Here is a 17810-nt window from a genome sequence, read left to right as displayed (position 1 = left end):
CTTGGACAGAGGAGCCTGGCAGGCTACAGTCCGTCTGTGTGCATGCTCAGCTGCTTTAGTCATGTCCAATTCTTTGCAACCCTATGGACTGTAGCCCGTCAGGCTCCTCTGTCCATGGGATTCTCCAGGCAAGAATACTGGAGTGGGTTGCCATGCCCTCCTCCAGGGAATCTTCCTGACCCAGGGATCAAACCTGTGTCTCATGTCTCTTGCGGTCACAGGTGTTGTGCAAACATCCACAATCTCCCAGCTTCTCCATGTGACCTCTAAGGGACAGAAGTAGTGTCACTTGTTCATACAGTTATATTTTATAAACTTGAACAACAGAGTAATCATGAATAGTATCTTCAAATATCAGAACAAATGATTACAAAAAGTAGAATCAGATTACCACAATTATCATCACCTCTCTCTGATTTGATGATTGTTTCAATTAGCTATAATTGCTTATATGGACACAATTGGAAGAAAGTTGGAGTGAGAGAGACATTTCAAAATGCTTTGCAGCTGGTTTGGGGATGTAGACATGTTCTAAGCAAAAGAATGAATGTGTCCTTTAAAATCTGTAAGAGAAAAGGAAATATTTCCTTAATTTCTTTTTCTATTTTCTCATTATTAGTGTATAGGAATGCAATGGATTTCTGTGTGTTGATTTTACATCCTGCAACTTTACTATATTCATTGATTAGCTCTAGTAATTTTCTGGTGGAGTCTTTAGGGTTTTCTACATAGAGGATCATGTCATCTGCAAACAGTGAGAGTTTTACTTCTTCTTTTCCAATTTGGATTCCTTACATTTCTTTTTCTGCTCTGATTAAGGAAACAAATCCATTCACCATTGCAACAAAAAGAATAAAATACTTAGGAATATATCTACCTAAAGAAACTAAAGACCTATATATAGAAAACTATAAAACACTGGTGAAAGAAATCAAAGAGGACACTAATAGATGGAGAAATATACCATGTTCATGGATTGGAAGAATCAATATAGTGACAATGAGTATACTACCCAAAGCAACCTATAGATTCAATGCAATCCCTATAAAACTACCAACAGTATTTTTCACAGAGCTAGAACAAATAATTTCACAATTTGTATGGAAATACAAAAAACCTCGAATAGCCAAAGCAATCTTGAGAAAGAAGACTGAAATTGGAGGAATCAACCTGCCTGACTTCGGGCTCTACTACAAAGCCACAGTCATCAAGACAGTATGGTACTGGCCCAAAGACAGACATATAGATCAATGGAACAAAATAGAAAGCCCAGAGATAAATCCATGCACCTATGGACACCTTATCTTTGACAAAGGAGGCAAGAATATACAATGGAGAAAATACAATCTCTTTAACAACTGGTGCTGGGAAAATTGGTCAACCACTTGTAAAAGAATGAAACTAGAACACTTTCTAACACCATAGACAAAAATAAACTCAAAATAGACTAAAGATCTAAACGTAAGACCAGAAACTATACAACTCCTAGAGGAGAACATAGGCAAAACTTTCTCCAACATACATCACAGCAGGATCCTCTATGACCCACCTCCCAGAATATTGGAAATAAAAGCAAAAATAAACAAATGAGACCTAATTAAATTTAAAAGCTTTTGCACAACAAAGGAAACTATAAGCAAGATGAAAAGACACCCTTCAGAATGGGAGAAAATAATAGCAAATGAAGCAACTGACAAACAACTAATCTCAAAAATATACAAGCAACTCCTGTAGCTCAATTCCAGAAAAATAAGTGACCCAATCAAAAAATGGACCAAAGAACTGAACACACATTTCTCCAAAGAAGACATACAGATGGCTAACAAACACATGAAAAGATACTCAACATCACTCATTATCAGAGAAATGCAAATCAAAGCCACAATGAGGAACCATTTCATGCCAGTCAGAATGGCTGCCATCCAAAAGTCTACAAGCAATAAATGCTGGAGAGGGTGTAGAGAAAAGAGAACCCTCTTACACTGTTGGTGGGAATGCAAACTAGTACAGCCACTATGGAGAACAGTGTGGAGATTCCTTAAAAAACTGGAAATAGAACTGCATTATGACCCAGCAATCCCACTGCTGGGCATACACACCGAGGAAACCAGAACTGAAAGAGTTCATCACAGCACTGTTTATAATAGCCAGGACATGGAAACAACCTAGATGTCCATCAGCAGACGAATGGATAAGAAATAAGTGGTACATATACATAATGGAGTATTACGCAGCCATTAAAAAGATTACATTTGAATCAGTTCTAATAAGATGGATGAAACTGGAGCCGATTATACAGAGTGAAGTCAGTCAGAAAGAAAAACACCAATACAGTATACTAACGCATATATACAGAATTTAGAAAGATGGTAACGATAACCCTGTATGTGAGACAGCAAAAGAGATACAGATGTATAGAACAGTCTTTTGGACTCTGTGGGAGAGGGAGAGGGTGGGATGATTTGGGAGAATGGCTTTGAAATATGTATAATATCATATAAGAAACAAATCACCAGTCCAGGTTCGATGCAGGATACAGGATGCTCGGGGCTGGTGCACCAGGACGACTCAGAGGGATGGTACGGGGAGGGACGTGGGAGGGGGGTTCAGGATGGGGAACACGTGTATAGCCGTGGCAGATTCATGTTGATGCATGGCAAAACCAATACAATATTGTAAAGAAATTCAGTTCAGTTCAGTTCAGTCGCTCAGTCATGTCCGACTCTTTGCAACCCCATGAATCGCAGCACGCCAGGCCTCCCTGTCCATCACCATCTCCCAGAGTTCACTCAAACTCACGTCCATCGAGTCCGTGATGCCATCCAGCCATCTCATCCTCAGTCGTCCCCTTCTCTTCCTGCCCCCAATCCCTCCCAGCATCAGAGTTTTTCCAATGAGTCAACTCTTCCCATGAGGTGGCCAAAGTACTGGAGTTTCAACTTTAGCATCATTCCTGCCAAAGAAATCCCAGGGCTGATCTCCTTCAGAATGGACTGGTTGGATCTCCTTGCAGTCCAAGGGCCTCTCAAGAGTCTTCTCCAACACCACAGTTCAAAAGCATCAATTCTTCAGCACTCAGCCTTCTTCACAGTCCAACTCTCACATCCATACATGACCACAGGAAAAACCATAGCCTTGACTAGACAGACCTTAGTCGGCAAAGTAATGTCTCTGCTTTTGAATATGCTATCTAGGTTGGTCATAACTTTTCTTCCAAGGAGTAAGCGTCTTTTAATTTCATGGCTGCAGTCACCATCTGCAGTGATTCTGGAGCCCAAAAAAATAAAGTCTGACACTGTTTCCCCTGTTTCCCCATCTATTTCCCATGAAGTGATGGGACCCAATGCCCACCAATTAAAATAAACAAATTTAATTTTTTTTTAATGGAAGTGCATTCTCCAACGAAGCATCATGTAGGATCATAGGTTTACAGATATCTTGATTTTAGTCCAGTGAGACCCTTTTCAGGATTCCACCCTCCATAATTTAAGATATAAATTTGTTTCTTTTTTAGAAGCCACTCAAGTGGTAGTTTGTTACAGCAGCAATAGGAATCAAACACACATATACAACATAGTTTGAGAGAACTAAGTTTAAGTCTCTCAATTCACTGATTTAGATTCCCTTGGGCAATGGCATTTTGTATTGAAACCCTATGTTAAGTAGAAGAACAAAATGAGAGTCAAATTGGAGATATCCTGCCCTGTTAACTGGAACAACAAATTTCTCACTGAAAAATTGGGAATATGTGTTTTATTTTGAGGCCATTAAGGAATTAATGTGATAAAGTAAGTCTATTAAAATTAGGATCACCCATTATAATTTAAATATTTTCAAATGTATACACTCTTTCAATCCCATGAAAATTCATACGTTCACTTTTTTGTTTCTATTCTTTCCAACTTCCTCTCAAGCTTCTTTTCAATATTATAAATGGGACTACAAATGAACATGTGATTGTACATACGTATGAGTGCAAGCATGTGTGCGTTTGGCCATGCCCAACTCTTTGCAACTCCGTGGACTTAGCCTGCCAGGCCTCTCCATTCATGAAATTTTCTAGGCAAGAAATACTGGAGTGGGTTGTCATTTCCTTCTCCAGGGTATCTTAAGCCAGGGATTGAACCCGAGTCTCTTTTGTCTCCTACATTGGCAAGCAGGTTCTTTACCACTTGAGCCACCAAGGAAGCCCAAATGAGGGTGTAAGAGTGTTTATTTGAAGATGTACAAATGTACACACACACTTAATACACATACTCCTTACTCACAAACATTTTCTTTAGACTTATAACATATTTTATAAGTATTTTATTTATAAAGTATTTTATAAGTAGCACATTTTTGTAGCTTACTAAAATTATTTGGCAAGTAAAATTATTTGGTATATAAAGTGGGGTAAATGTATTCAGTGTTATGATTTAATACCCATGTGCTGTGCTGTGTTTAGTTGCTCAGTCATGTCTGACTCTTCACAAACCCCTGGACTGTTGCCAGCCAGGCTCCTCTCTCCAGGGGATCTCTCAGGCAAGAATACTGGAGAGGATTGCCATTTCCTTCTCCAGGGAATCTTCCTGGCCCAGGGATCGAACCCATGTCTTTTGCATCTCCTGCATTGGCAGACAGATTCTTTACCACCAGGACCACCTGTGAAGCCCCCTTCAGCTGAGGAAGAACATAAGATTGAAGGATTCAGAGACCCAGAGTCAGAAATTGTGAATCTTTTTTTCAGATTAATCAAATTGAGGAAGTACAACTTGCTCCTTCTATTTCTTTTCTTGCATTTTCATTTCTTTGACTTCAACTCTTCTGTACAGTTTATGTAACTCACTTGATTAAGTCTCGTGATCTATCTCATATTCAAGAGTTTTCCCATTTTATGGTCTTCCCACTCCCTTAAATGTATTCTCAAACTTGATTCCAAACAATTAGGGAATTACCATTTTTTCATATGACTAGATGGATTCCTTAAGAACAATTTAGTCTCAAATAAAATACATAGTGAAAGTCTCTCAGTCGTGTCTGACCCTTTGTGACCCCATGGACAGTTCATAGAATTCTCCAGACCAGAATACTGGAGTGGGTAGCCTTTCCCTTCTCCAGGGGATCTTGCCAACCCAGAGATCAAACCTGGGTCTCCTGCATTACAGGCAGGTTTTTTACCAGCTGAGCCACAAAGGAAGCCCCAAATAAAATATATAGTACCAAGTATTTTTCTCTTTTCTTTTACTAAAAGAATAGTCATAAGTTTTACTGGTGCTGTGGAAAAAAAGAAACTACTTTAGGCACCCATAGCTACTCATATGCTTAAAAGAAGGAAAATTTCTGACCACAGATTTCACTTGTGTGAACTTCATTCCTTTGTATATCACTGCCTTAACTACTCTTCCTGGTATTCTGGAATTCAACATATAGTGTTTTATAATATGGCATTGAATGTTATTTTCCTCATTAGAATCCTATTCTCTTCTCCATATCTATGCCCACAATACCTATCACAGTCACTGACAGAAATAGATTATAAAATACATGTCTTTATGTGGGGGAAGGATGTTGGGGGGAAGGCATAGTTAGGGAGTTTGGGATGGACTTGTACACACTGTCATATTTAAAATGAATAACCAACAAGGACCTACTGTATAGCTCAGGGAACTCTGCTCAGTGTTATGTGGCAGCCTGGATGGGAGGGGGTTTTGGAGGAGAATGGATACATGTATATGCATGGCTGAGTCCCTTTGTTGTTCACCTGAAACTATCACAACATTGTTTGTTAACTGGCCATATACCAGTACAAAATAAAAAGTAGGATTGTATACAAAATTTTTCAAGCCTCTGGAATGAATGCATACACTTTTCTTCAAAATGTCATGCAAAAGGTAATATGAAGTAGAGAAAACTATGTACAAGACTCTAAAACAGGCTGACTTACTCATGAAGTGGCCACAGTCCAGTACCAGCTTCATCAACGTCATCCAGGATCTTGTTAGAAATGCAGAGTCTCTTGACTCACCAGGCAGGATGAGCTGAATCAGAAACTCCATTTGAACCAGCATCTGGGTGACTGGTATGCACAGTGAAGTGGAGAAAGTGCTGGTCTAGAACAGGTTGATTCACTTTCTCACTGTTGACTTTTTGTCACAGGATCATTATTTGAGTTGGGTACTGCCCTGGGCTGGAGAAGGGCATGGCAACCCACTGCAGTATTCTTGCCTGATGAGTCCTATGGACAGAGGAGGCTTGCGGGCTATGGCCCATAGGGTTGCAAAGAGTTGGACAGGACTGAAATGACAGCGCACATGCACCTGTCCTGGGCATCATAGATGTTTAGCAATATCCCTTCAACATGACCAAATATCATGCCGAGCAAAGGTATCTCTGGTTGACAACCACTGGCCCAGAGTTTGCAAGGTAGGGATGAGCTGGCAGAATTCCAATAAAAACCACATACCTTTACCTGGATTATAACTGGCAAATCACTTATCCACAGGAAACCTATTTCTGCAATGGAAAACGGAGTTTGTAAAGTACTATCTTATAGAATGTTTGTTTCTAAAAATGAAAGCATATCATTCCTATAAAGTGCTAAGATCTGCATGTTTCATGCTTAACAAACAATTTCTAATGAAAGACTAATTGCGATAGCCCCTAACTTATGCTGTGTGTATGAAGCTCCTAATTATTTTGGCAAAACTGTAGTGAATCCAAGCAGCATACTGCCCAAGTTGTTGTTGTTGTTGTTGTTTTTCCTCTAGTTGCAGTGAGAAGCCTTCTCATCACAATGGCTTCTCTTGTTGCAGAGCATGGGCTCTAGAGTGAGCAGGCTTCCGTAGTTGCGGCACATGGGCTCAGTAGTTATGCAGATTCTTAACCACGGGACCATCAGGGAAGTTCTGCCCAAGGTTTTATATTAAAATAACAAAGTTATCCAACTTATTGAAGTTGGGAAGAGTAAGTTTTCAAGAGATATGAGGAGCTGTGACCTACCAATGCTTTGATTAGGAACCTAATCAAGACAGTATCCTCTCTGAGACTCTGGAGAAAACTTGAACTGAGAGTTGAGATAAGGTGCTGCTATTTAAGGTTTATTCCCCTAAAAAAGACAGGAAAGATCATGGAAAAGGAGAAATAATCACTGAATTCAACTGGCTTGTAACATTGTCTCCACACAGAGAATGAGTGGGAAAAGTCTCTTATCTGTCCAGACCAGATCAGGGTCCCACAGGAAAATTAATTATTAGAGGTTGGTGTAACAGGAGGGAAATGTGCTAATGAGGAAACATAGGGAGCTGTAAATATCTCCCCTGCTGCATCCCTCAGCCTGTGCGTCCTTTGGATGGAGAGGATGTGATTGTAACTCTTGGACTCATAACTCTGCCCAGGGAGCCAATGCTTGACTCCATCCCACTGTCTTGTCTGGAAGCATGAACCATCCAAGAGGAATTTGGAGGTCTATATGCAACCCTCCTCTCAGAGACCCCACCCAGGTGAGTGCAAGAGTCCAGTAAAGCCTGCAGGAGATCAAACATAACAGCAGCCAAGAACATTTACCGGAGTTCACCTGAGAGCCAGCCCAGACTAGCCCAGGGCCAAGACCACTGAAGTTGTTTGTTTGCCTGATTGATTAACATTTTAATTTGTGTTTAACATTTTAATTTGTGATGCCCAAAATAGTAGTGAATATTGAACTCAGTAATGCAAGGGTCAATGTTGACTGTTAAATGACTCAGTTTGGAGAAGGAATAAGAGGTATAAGGTGCTTCCAGTAAAAATAGAACCGAAATCCAAGGAACTTTGTGATTAACTGGAATAAAGATATAAGGTATTAGTTGTGGAGGAATGTAAAGTGATGTAGGGTATTTTTTAAGAAGGGGCATATTTGACTATGATGAGTAAGATCCAGACCAAGGAATGCTGGCAAACATTTCCCTGCAATAGCAGTTCATGAGACACAAATTTCATAGTATCTCCTCCCTCTTAATATTCCATTTTTTTTAATTTATTACGTGTAAATGGGTAGTGCTTAGTCACATGCAACACTTGTGGCCCAGCAAGAATATTGGAGTAGATCGCCATTCCTTCCTAAAGGGGATCTTCCAGACTCAGGGATCAAACTTGTCTCTTGCATCTCCTACGTTGGTAGGCAGAGTCTTTACCACTAGTACCACCTGGAAAGCTCATAATTGGATAGTCCAAAAGTGAAAGTGTTAGTCGATCAGTCATGTCCAACTCTGTGACCCCATGGACTGGGGTCCGCCAGGCTCCTCTGTCTGTGGGATTCCCCAGGCAAGAATACTGGAGTGGGTTGCCATTCTCTTCTTCAGGGGATCTACCCAACTCTGGGATCAAACCTGGGTCTCCTACATTTCAGGCAGATTCTTTACCATCTGAACCCCTAGAGAAGCCCATAAATGGGTAAAGTGAAAAGTGAAATCACTCAGTCGTGTCCAACTCTTTGCGACCCATGGACTGTAGCCCACCAAGCTCCTCCGTCCATGGGATTCTCCAGGCAAGAATACTGGAGTGGGTTGCCATTCTCTTCTTCAGGGGATCTACCCAACTCTGGGATCAAACCTGGGTCTCCTACATTTCAGGCAGATTCTTTACCATCTGAACCCCTAGAGAAGCCCATAAATGGGTAAAGTGAAAAGTGAAATCGCTCAGTCGTGTCCAACTCTTTGCGACCCGTGGACTGTAGCCCACCAAGCTCCTCCGTCCATGGGATTCTCCAGGCAAGAATACTGGAGTGGGTTGCCATTTCCTTCTCCAATAAATGGGTAAGCTAGATCTTAATTTGCAATGAATTCACTACTCATTGTAAGGCTGAATATATTTGCAGATCAGTTAGCCCATTACTTTCTGTATTTAAAATTGCCTGTTCAGGGAAATCTGCTCAATGTTATATGGCAGCCTGGATGGTAAGGGATTTTGGGGGAGAATGGACACAGGTATACATATATATGGTTGAGTCCCTTCACTGTCCACCTGAAACTATCACAAATTTGTTAATCAGCTATACTCCAATACAAAATAAAAAGGTTTTAAAAAATAAAATAAAATTGCCTGTTCAATCCATGGATTAGGAAGTAGACATCTTTGGAAGGGAGGTGGAGATGAGAAGGCAGCATTTTTCACCCCAGCATATAACCCTATTTAAGAGTGCTTCTTTGAGACTTCTGGCAGTCCTCTGGTTAAGACTTTGCCTTCCAATGCCTGGGTGTGAGTTTGATCCCTGATCAGGGAGCTAGGATCCCACATGCCTTGTGGCCAAAAACGCAAAACATAAAACAGAAGCAATACTGTAACAAATTCAATAAATGACTTTCAAAATGGTCCACATCCAAAAACAGGTGTTTGTGTCTGTGTGTGTGTGTTTACTTTTTTAAATTAATTTAATTTGTGGATAACTGCTCTACAATATTGTGATGGAGTTTGCCATACATCAGCATGAATCAGCCACAGGTGTTTATCTGTACCCCATCCTGAGCAGCCCCTACCTTCGGCCCCACTCTATCCCTCTGGGTTGTCCCAGAGCACCGGCTTTGGGTGCCCTGTGTTCTTTTGCAATACTGAGCTTTATTCAGGGCAAGATAAAAGGCTCTAAAGACATTAGGTTATATGTGGTTAAGATGTTGTTAGGGCTTTCCTGGTGGCTCACATGGTAAAGAATTTGCCTGCAATGCATGAGACCCAGGCTCAATCCCTAGATCGGGAAGATCCCCTGGGGAAGGAGATGGCAACCCACTCAGTACACTTGCCTGGAGAATTCCACAGACAGAGGAGCCTGGCAGGCTACAGTCCATGGGGTTGCAAAGAGTTGGACACGACAGAGTGACTAACTTTCACATTCACTTTCAAGATGTTGAGATGTTGTTAGGGGCTTCCCAGGTGGCACTAGTGGTAAAGAACCCACTTGCAATGAGATGTGGGTTTAATTTGCGGGTGGGGAAAATCCCCTGGAGAAGGAAATGGCAATGCACTCCAGTACTCTTCCCTGGGAAATCTCATGGACAGAGGAGCCTCGTGGGCTACTATCTATCCATGGGGTCGCAAAGAGTCAGACACAACTGAGCACCAAGGTGTTGTTAAGGTATAAAGTGTGTCCCCAGTAAAACTGAATTGAATTCCTGAGTGAAAAAATAAAATATTGGTGACTAAAAAAATAAGCAAATAAAATCCCCTGCTCTTCATTAAATTCACTTCATTTCTACTTGAATATTAGGCCTCTTTAATGATGAACAATAGTTAGTTGGGTTTTGACTTGGCCCAACTTGATAATTTTTGTCTTTAGTAAGGAAATTGAACTGATTTTAATATACTGAGATCCCTGGCATATTTGTTTTGCCCTTTTTTAATTTAATTTTTGTTATGCTTTTGGAAGAACTTTTCTATACTGTCTTGTTATCTTTTTTTTCTTTTTACTTTAATCTTTTTGTCATTATGTTTTACCAAAGCTTTCTATATTCTTCCAAATGTCAAAATCATAGGGAAATATGAATATATAAGAAGTTTAACACAACTTTACTTCATCTGCTCCACCAAAAATGTTAATATTGGGGGTAAATTTCAGATAAAAATTATTTTTAAAACTTTGTCTTCTTTTTTTTTCAATAACAGCTTTGCTGGAACATAGTTTACATAATGGGAGCTTCCCTGGTGACTCAGATAGTAAAGAATCTGCCTGCAATGCAGGAGACCCGAGTTTGATCCCTGAGTCAGGGATCCCCTGGAGATCCCCTGGAGAAGGGAATGACTACCCAGTATTCCAAGAATTCCAAGGAGAGAGGAACCTGGCAGTCCATGGGGTCACAAAGAGTCAGATATGACATTACATAACTCACTATTTTAATGTGTATGTTTAAGGGGCTTTTAACATTTACAAAGTTGCATATTGATCACTGCTGTCTAACTCTACAACATTTTTATCACTTCCCAAAGGAACCTCACATCATTAGATTCACACCCTCTGTCTCTTTTTCTTCCTGGCCCCCAGCAACCACTAATCTACCTTCTCTATAGATTAGCTTATTCTGGACATTTCATATAAATGTGATCATACGAAAAGTAAAGGAAAGTTGCCTGTTCAGGTCCTTTGTTCTGTATAGTGAATTTCAGCATGTTTGGGAAGTTGTTTTTGTTTCATTTTTAATTTTCGTTGAAATATACTTGTTTCACAATGTTGTGTTAGTTTCTGCTGTACAGCAAAGTAAATCAGTTATATGCATACATATATCCCCTCTTTTTTAGATTTCCTTCCCATTTAGGTCACCACAGAGCAGCTTATGAAAAGATGCTCACCATCACTAATTACTAGAGAAATGCAAATCAAAACTACAATGAGGAATTGGCCTTCACTGAAAATCTACAAACCATAAATGCTGGAGAGGGTGGGAAGGAATGGGAACCCTCTTGCATTGTTGGTGGGAATCTAAATTGATGCGGCCACCAAGGAAAACAATATGGAGTTTTCTTTAAAAAAAAAAAACAAAACTAAACATAGAACTGCCATGTGACCCAGCATGTTTTTTATTCCTGGTTTTTTGTTTCTTTTTTTTTTTTTTAAGTGTATTCTTTCAAACTAAGAATTGAAATTTTATTGTCAATTTGCTGTTTCCCATTTAGATATTTTATGTGCCTGCCTGCTAAGTTGCTTCAGTAGTGTCTGACTCTGTGCAACTCCATGGACTGACAGGCCAGGCTCTTCTGTCCATGGGATTCTCCAGGAAAGGATACTGGAGTGGGTTGCCATGCCCTCCTCCAGGGGAGCTTCCCCACTCAGGGATCAAACCCAAGTCTCTTAGGTCTCCTGCATCTGCTGGCAGGGACTTTACCTGTAGCACCATCTGGGAAGCCCATTTAGATACTTTATGTGCAAATACAATTATTCTTGCAGAAAATGTGAAAGTTTGTACACTTCTGTGGTAAAATCTGTGTCAATTTTATGTTCTCTCCATTATTGATTTTTTTTTAACTGAAGCAATTAGTGTTGACCTAAATATTCTTCACTTGCAAATCTTTACCTTAATCAAAAATGAAAATGAATGTTCCTCTTCATACTCGATGCTAATAAGCCACACTTTATGCATGCTTTCAACTACTCTCCTCATCTTTATTCCTTATTCTTATTTCAATCTTTTAAATTTAGAACTATCTCTAAAAGTTGCATCATGTTGGGGTTCCTCTTTACCTTTGCCAATTTTCTTCCATATGCAGAATTGAATACATATATGTCTATCTAAAAGGAAATTATACACAGATAGTGCTCCCATCTCATATTTAAAAAACTGTTAAATTATTTTATTACCATATCTTTGTAATCCAAAATTGAAGTCATTATTAAGTTATAAGTACTGTATTATATTTTCTTTTCTTTTTTTTTAAATTTTAAAATCTTTAATTCTTACATGTGTTCCCAAACATGAACCCTCCTCCCACCTCCCTCCCCATAACATCTCAGTGGGTCATCCCCATGCACCAACCCCAAGCATGCTGTATCCTGCGTCAGACATAGACTGGCGATTCAATTCTTACATGATAGTATACATGATAGAATGCCATTCTCCAAAATCATCCCACCCTCTCCCTCTCCCTCTGAGTCCAAAAGTCCGTTATACACAGCTGTGTCTTTTTTGCTATCTTGCATACAGGGTCGTCATTGCCATCTTTCTAAATTCCATATATATGTGTTAGTATACTGTATTGGTGTTTTTCTTTCTGGCTTACTTCACTCTGTATAATCGGCTCCAGTTTCATCCATCTCATCAGAACTGATTCAAATGAATTCTTTTTAACGGCTGAGTAATACTCCATTGTGTATATGTACCACAGCTTTCTTATCCATTCATCTGCTGATGGACATCTAGGTTGTTTCCATGTCCTGGATATTATAAACAGTGCTGCGATGAACATTGGGGTACATGTGTCTCTTTCAATTCTGGTTTACTCAGTGTGTATGCCCAGCAGTGGGATTGCTGGGTCATAAGGCAGTTCAATTTGCACTTTTTAAAGGAATCTCCACACTGTTCTCCATAGTGGCTGTACTAGTTTGCATTCCCACCAACAGTGTAGGAGGGTTCCCTTTTCTCCACACCCTCTCTTTTAGAATTTTAGTTTTGATTTTTCCTTCAACTGTCTTTTGTATAGGTGTTTTTAATATTTAATTTCATAAAGTGCTGAAGAAACAAAGGACCCCTTGAGACTTGAAGTTTCAGCAGCAGCAGGGAGACCACATTGCTCCTCAATATTTTCTGACACCGTCTCTCCTCACTCTTCCTCCTGCTCATCCCTCTCACCCCCTGGCTTCTTTTTAGACTGGAACATCTTAAATAAGCACCCTCCTCGGCCTTCACTTTGATTTCCCCTTGCCAGGCACACACTTGCCAGGTATGCTCATCCACTGTCTCTTTCTTCCTTGATGTCTCTGTTCAAATATCGCCTTTTTTTCAGGTCTTGCTTAAACATGCATTAAAATGTAGCACTCCCTTTAAACTCTCTCCCTTATACATGCTTTTGTTTTCTTTATAACACTTCTCACCATCTGGCAAGCTATATGATTTTCATTTGCTTACATATGGCCTCCATAACAGGCTTTTGCGAGCTTCTGTTTTTTGACACCCTACACTCCCTCCACAGATATTACCTGGGACATTGTCCCAAACCAATTTATATTTTTCAAATGCATGAAAGAATTTCTCACTAAAACTGCGAATGTGTGACATCTTTGAAAAAAAAAGAAAAGCACAAGTTTGCTTAGAGACGACACAGGAGTTTCTCTAAAGTGGACCAAATCCATGAACAAATATTGAAATTAATTTCCTAATGGGAAACTTGAAATGGAAGCACTTGCAATGTGACTAATGTACATGTGTGTGAAAATTAGTCGTGCTATTTTCCCCTTTTCTGTTAGTCACCTCCACCACATGGCACAAGGGAATCAAACAAAAGTTTCAGAATTTCTTCTCCTGGGATTTTCAGAGGAACCAGAACTGCAGCCTCTCATATTTTGGCTTTTTCTCTCTATGTACCTGATCACGGTCTTTGGAAACCTGCTCATCATCCTGGCCACCATCTCTGACTCCCACCTCCACACCCCCATGTACTTCTTCCTCTCCAACTTATCCTTTGTAGATATCGGTTTCACCTCCACCACCATCCCAAAGATGCTATGGAACATCCACACCCAGAGCCAAGTTATCACCTATGAAGCCTGCATCTTCCAGATGCATTTTTTCACACTCTTTATAGGATTGGACATCTTCCTCCTGACTGTGATGGCCTATGACCGCTTCGTGGCCATCTGTCACCCCCTGCTCTACACAGTCATCATGAACCCCCGGCTTTGTGCACTGCTGGTGCTGATGTCCTGGGTCATCAGTCTCCTGCATTCCTTGTTAGAAAGTTTAATGGTGCTGCAGCTGTCTTTCTGTACAATCTTAGAAATCCCTCACTTTTTCTGTGAACTCAATCAAATGATCCAACTTGCCAATTCTGACACTTTTCTCAATAACATGGTCATGTATTTTGTAGCTGTGTTCCTGGCTGGTGGTTCCCTCTTTGGTATCATTTATTCATATTCTAAGATAGTGTTCTGCATACATGAAATCTCATCAGCTCAGGGGAAGTATAAAGCATTTTCCATCTGTGCATCTCACCTCTCAGTTGTCTCCTTATTTTATTGTACAGGTTTAGGAGTGTACCTTAGCTCTGCTGCTACCCACAGCTCACACTCAAGTGTAACAGCCTCAGTGATGTACACTGTGGTCACACCTATGCTGAACCCCTTCATCTATAGTCTGAGAAATAAAGACTTAAAGAGGGGTCTGAAAATGCTCTTTGGAAAGGAAAATATGAAAGTGTCTATTGTCCTAGGGCTTGAGAAGTGCCTGTGATAGCAGAGCTCAAAACCTGAGCCAAATATTGCCAGTCTTTGATCAGATTATGAAAGTAGAACATGCCTCTTCTGTTTTTATTGGAGTTTATATTTCAACTTCTCTATACAATTTATTTAACTCACTTTTTTTAATTTTTATTTTTACTTTATTTTACTTTACAATATTGTATTGGTTTTGCTGTACATTGACATGAATCCACCACGGGTGTACATGTGTTCCCAAACATGAACCCCCCTCCCACCTCCCACCCCATAACATCTCTCTGGGTCATCCCCGTGCACCAGCCCCAAGCATGCTGTATCCTGCATCGGACATAGACTGGCAATTCGATTCTTACATGATAGTATACATGTTTCAATGCCATTCTCCCAAATCATCCCACCCTCTCCCCTCCCTCTGAGTCCAAAAGTCCACTATACACATCTGTGTCTTTTTTGCTGTCTTACATACAGGGTCATCATTGCCATCTTTCTAAATTCCATATATATGTGTTAGTATACTGTATTGGTGTTTTTCTTTCTGGCTTACTTCACTCTGTATAATCGGCTCACTTTTAATATTTATGGTATCTCTGATATCCAAGAGTTTTCCCTTTTTTATTTTTGTACTCAATTGTATTCCCAACCTTGGAGGTGAAATATTTGAAAATTCCCATTTACTGCAAGGGATTTCTTAAGAATAATTTCTTCTCAAATGAAATATATCATACCGAGTATTTTTGCTTATGGTTTGTCTAAAAGAGTAGACATGAGCTGTAAAAATCCTATGAACCAGAAAACTTCTCTATAAACAGCTATTTATAAATTTATAACAGAGGAAAATCTGAGACCACTCTTTTTCACTTTTGTTAACAGCATTCTTTGCACATCACTGCCTTAATTGGTCTTCTTGATTATCCAAACCTTAACACATGGATTTGTATCACTGATGAAGGTTACTTTTCTATTCATTAGGATCTTATTCTACTACATAGCTTGTGTCCACTTGAGGCAGGAGGTAAATGTCCATCCCCCACCCAGGGTAAAGCAATTGGAGATTAATCCCCTGTACACCAAAACTCTAAGGCGAGAATAACAGAAAACAAGAGAGGAGGCTGGACCTTGTTCAGACCACATATTTCTGATTCCTGAAGTGAAGAGATGTCCCCAATCACACACGTGTAGAAAGGCTCCTTGGAGGTCAAAGGGGAGTGATGTCTACCCACAGGCCTCTTTGGTAGAATCCATCTTGGCTAAGAAATGCATGTGCACACATGGGAAGATTCTGGGATATACCATATATGGACTGTGAACCAGGTAAATCAAAATGATTGGCCAAAGAAAACCAGGAAGAAATGCTTCATAAAAGACATTCAAATTACCACAAGGGTGCAACTCAGAGACTCTCTGAGTCTAAACATGTGTCTATCCACAGGTATTGTACTCTCTTTTTCTCTCTCTTAATAAATAAAAATATTCTTAAAAAATACTTTTCCTCCTTAAAAAGTGCTTTTTTCCCCCTCTTAATTTTCTTTTTAAAATTTTTTTTACTGCATAACTGAAGGGCCAGGGCCCTTGTCTCAACTACTGGTCTAGTGGCTAGGATTCATTGCTCTCACCACTGCAACCTGGGCTTGATCCCTGCCTAAGAGCCCAAGACCCACTTCAAGCCATCGCAGGCTGAGTAGAATCACACTGCATCTATCATACTCATTGACAAAAGTGATACTAAAATACGTGTCTCCAAGTAGAATCTATACAGAAAGACAAGTATGAAAAATAGATTGATATAATATGACCTTAGAATAGATTTGACTTTAAATAAAATGAAGCAAAATACTAAGTCATTCATTTTGTTGTTGTTGTTGTTCAGTCGCTTGGTTGTGTCCAACTCTTTGCAACCCCATGGACTGCAGCATGCCAGGTTTCCCTGTCCTTCACCATCTGCTGTAGCTTGCACAAACTCATGTCCATTGAGTTGATGATGTCATCCCACCATCTTATCCTCTGTCATCCCCTTCTCCTCCTGACTTCAATCTTTCCCAGCATCAAGGTCTCTTCCAATGAGTCAGTTCTTTGCATCAGGTGGCCAAAGTATTGGAGCTTCAGCCTCAGCATCAGTCCCTCCAATGAATATTCAGGACTGATCTCCTTTATGATTGACTGGTTTGATCTCCTTGCAGTCCAAGGGACTGTAAAGAGTCTTCTCCAGCATCACATTTCAAAAGCATCAGTTCTTTGGTGCTCAGCCCTTCCTTATGGTCCATTTACTACATTTATTACTATGCAAATATTTTTTCAGACAGTTCATTGATTAATTGAAATATGCACTATCAGTATCATTTGTAAGGTCTACTCATTGAGCTGAAGGACTGGAATCATATTTTGGTTTTCTGTTAAATCATTTTATTGTCTCTGTTTAAAAATTGAAATTGCTTCCACAAAATATGATTTCTTCTATTTCTCTAAATGAAATGTGCCCACTCTTTAAAATTGTCACAACCGTTAACAGGATCATAATGATCAATATCAATATCATTCACTGTGTATCATCTTCATAATCAAAGCATGACTCATTAGAAAGCTTGGATTCCTGTTCAGGTATGTGATTCATGAGCAAAGATGTTGTGCAAACATCCATGCCCTTCCATCTCCTCCATGTGACCTCAAAGGGACACCAATGGAGTCACTTTTTTGTATATTTGTATGAAGTAAACTTGAACAACAGAGAATCATGAATGTTATCTTCAAATTCCAGGAGAAATAATGTCTGGAACAAACAGAATCAGATTACTACAAATGCCCTCAGTTCTGTCTGATTTGAATATTGTTTCATGTATGCTCATCTCAGTCACTAAGTCATGTCTGACTCTTTGTGACCTCACGGACTGTAGCCTGCCAGGCTCCTCTGTCCATGGGATTTCCCAGGCCAGAATACTGGGGTGGA

At 39.9% G+C, this 17810-nt stretch overlaps 1 protein-coding gene across 1 annotated transcript; it reads left to right on the top strand.

The window, feature by feature from the left end:
* Positions 1-13904: 13904 nt before the first annotated feature.
* LOC138085604 (olfactory receptor 7A17-like) lies at positions 13905-14882 on the top strand. Its single transcript, XM_068980075.1, has one exon. The coding sequence runs from the start codon at positions 13914-13916 to the stop codon at positions 14880-14882; it is 969 nt and encodes a 322-aa protein (XP_068836176.1). The 5' UTR covers positions 13905-13913.
* The last annotated feature ends 2928 nt before the right edge of the window (positions 14883-17810 follow it).

Source organism: Capricornis sumatraensis, chromosome 9, assembly GCF_032405125.1.
Source record: "Capricornis sumatraensis isolate serow.1 chromosome 9, serow.2, whole genome shotgun sequence".
Taxonomy (NCBI): domain Eukaryota; kingdom Metazoa; phylum Chordata; class Mammalia; order Artiodactyla; family Bovidae; genus Capricornis; species Capricornis sumatraensis.
Note: the sequence above shows the minus strand (reverse complement) of the source record. Positions and strands in the feature narration are given on the sequence as shown.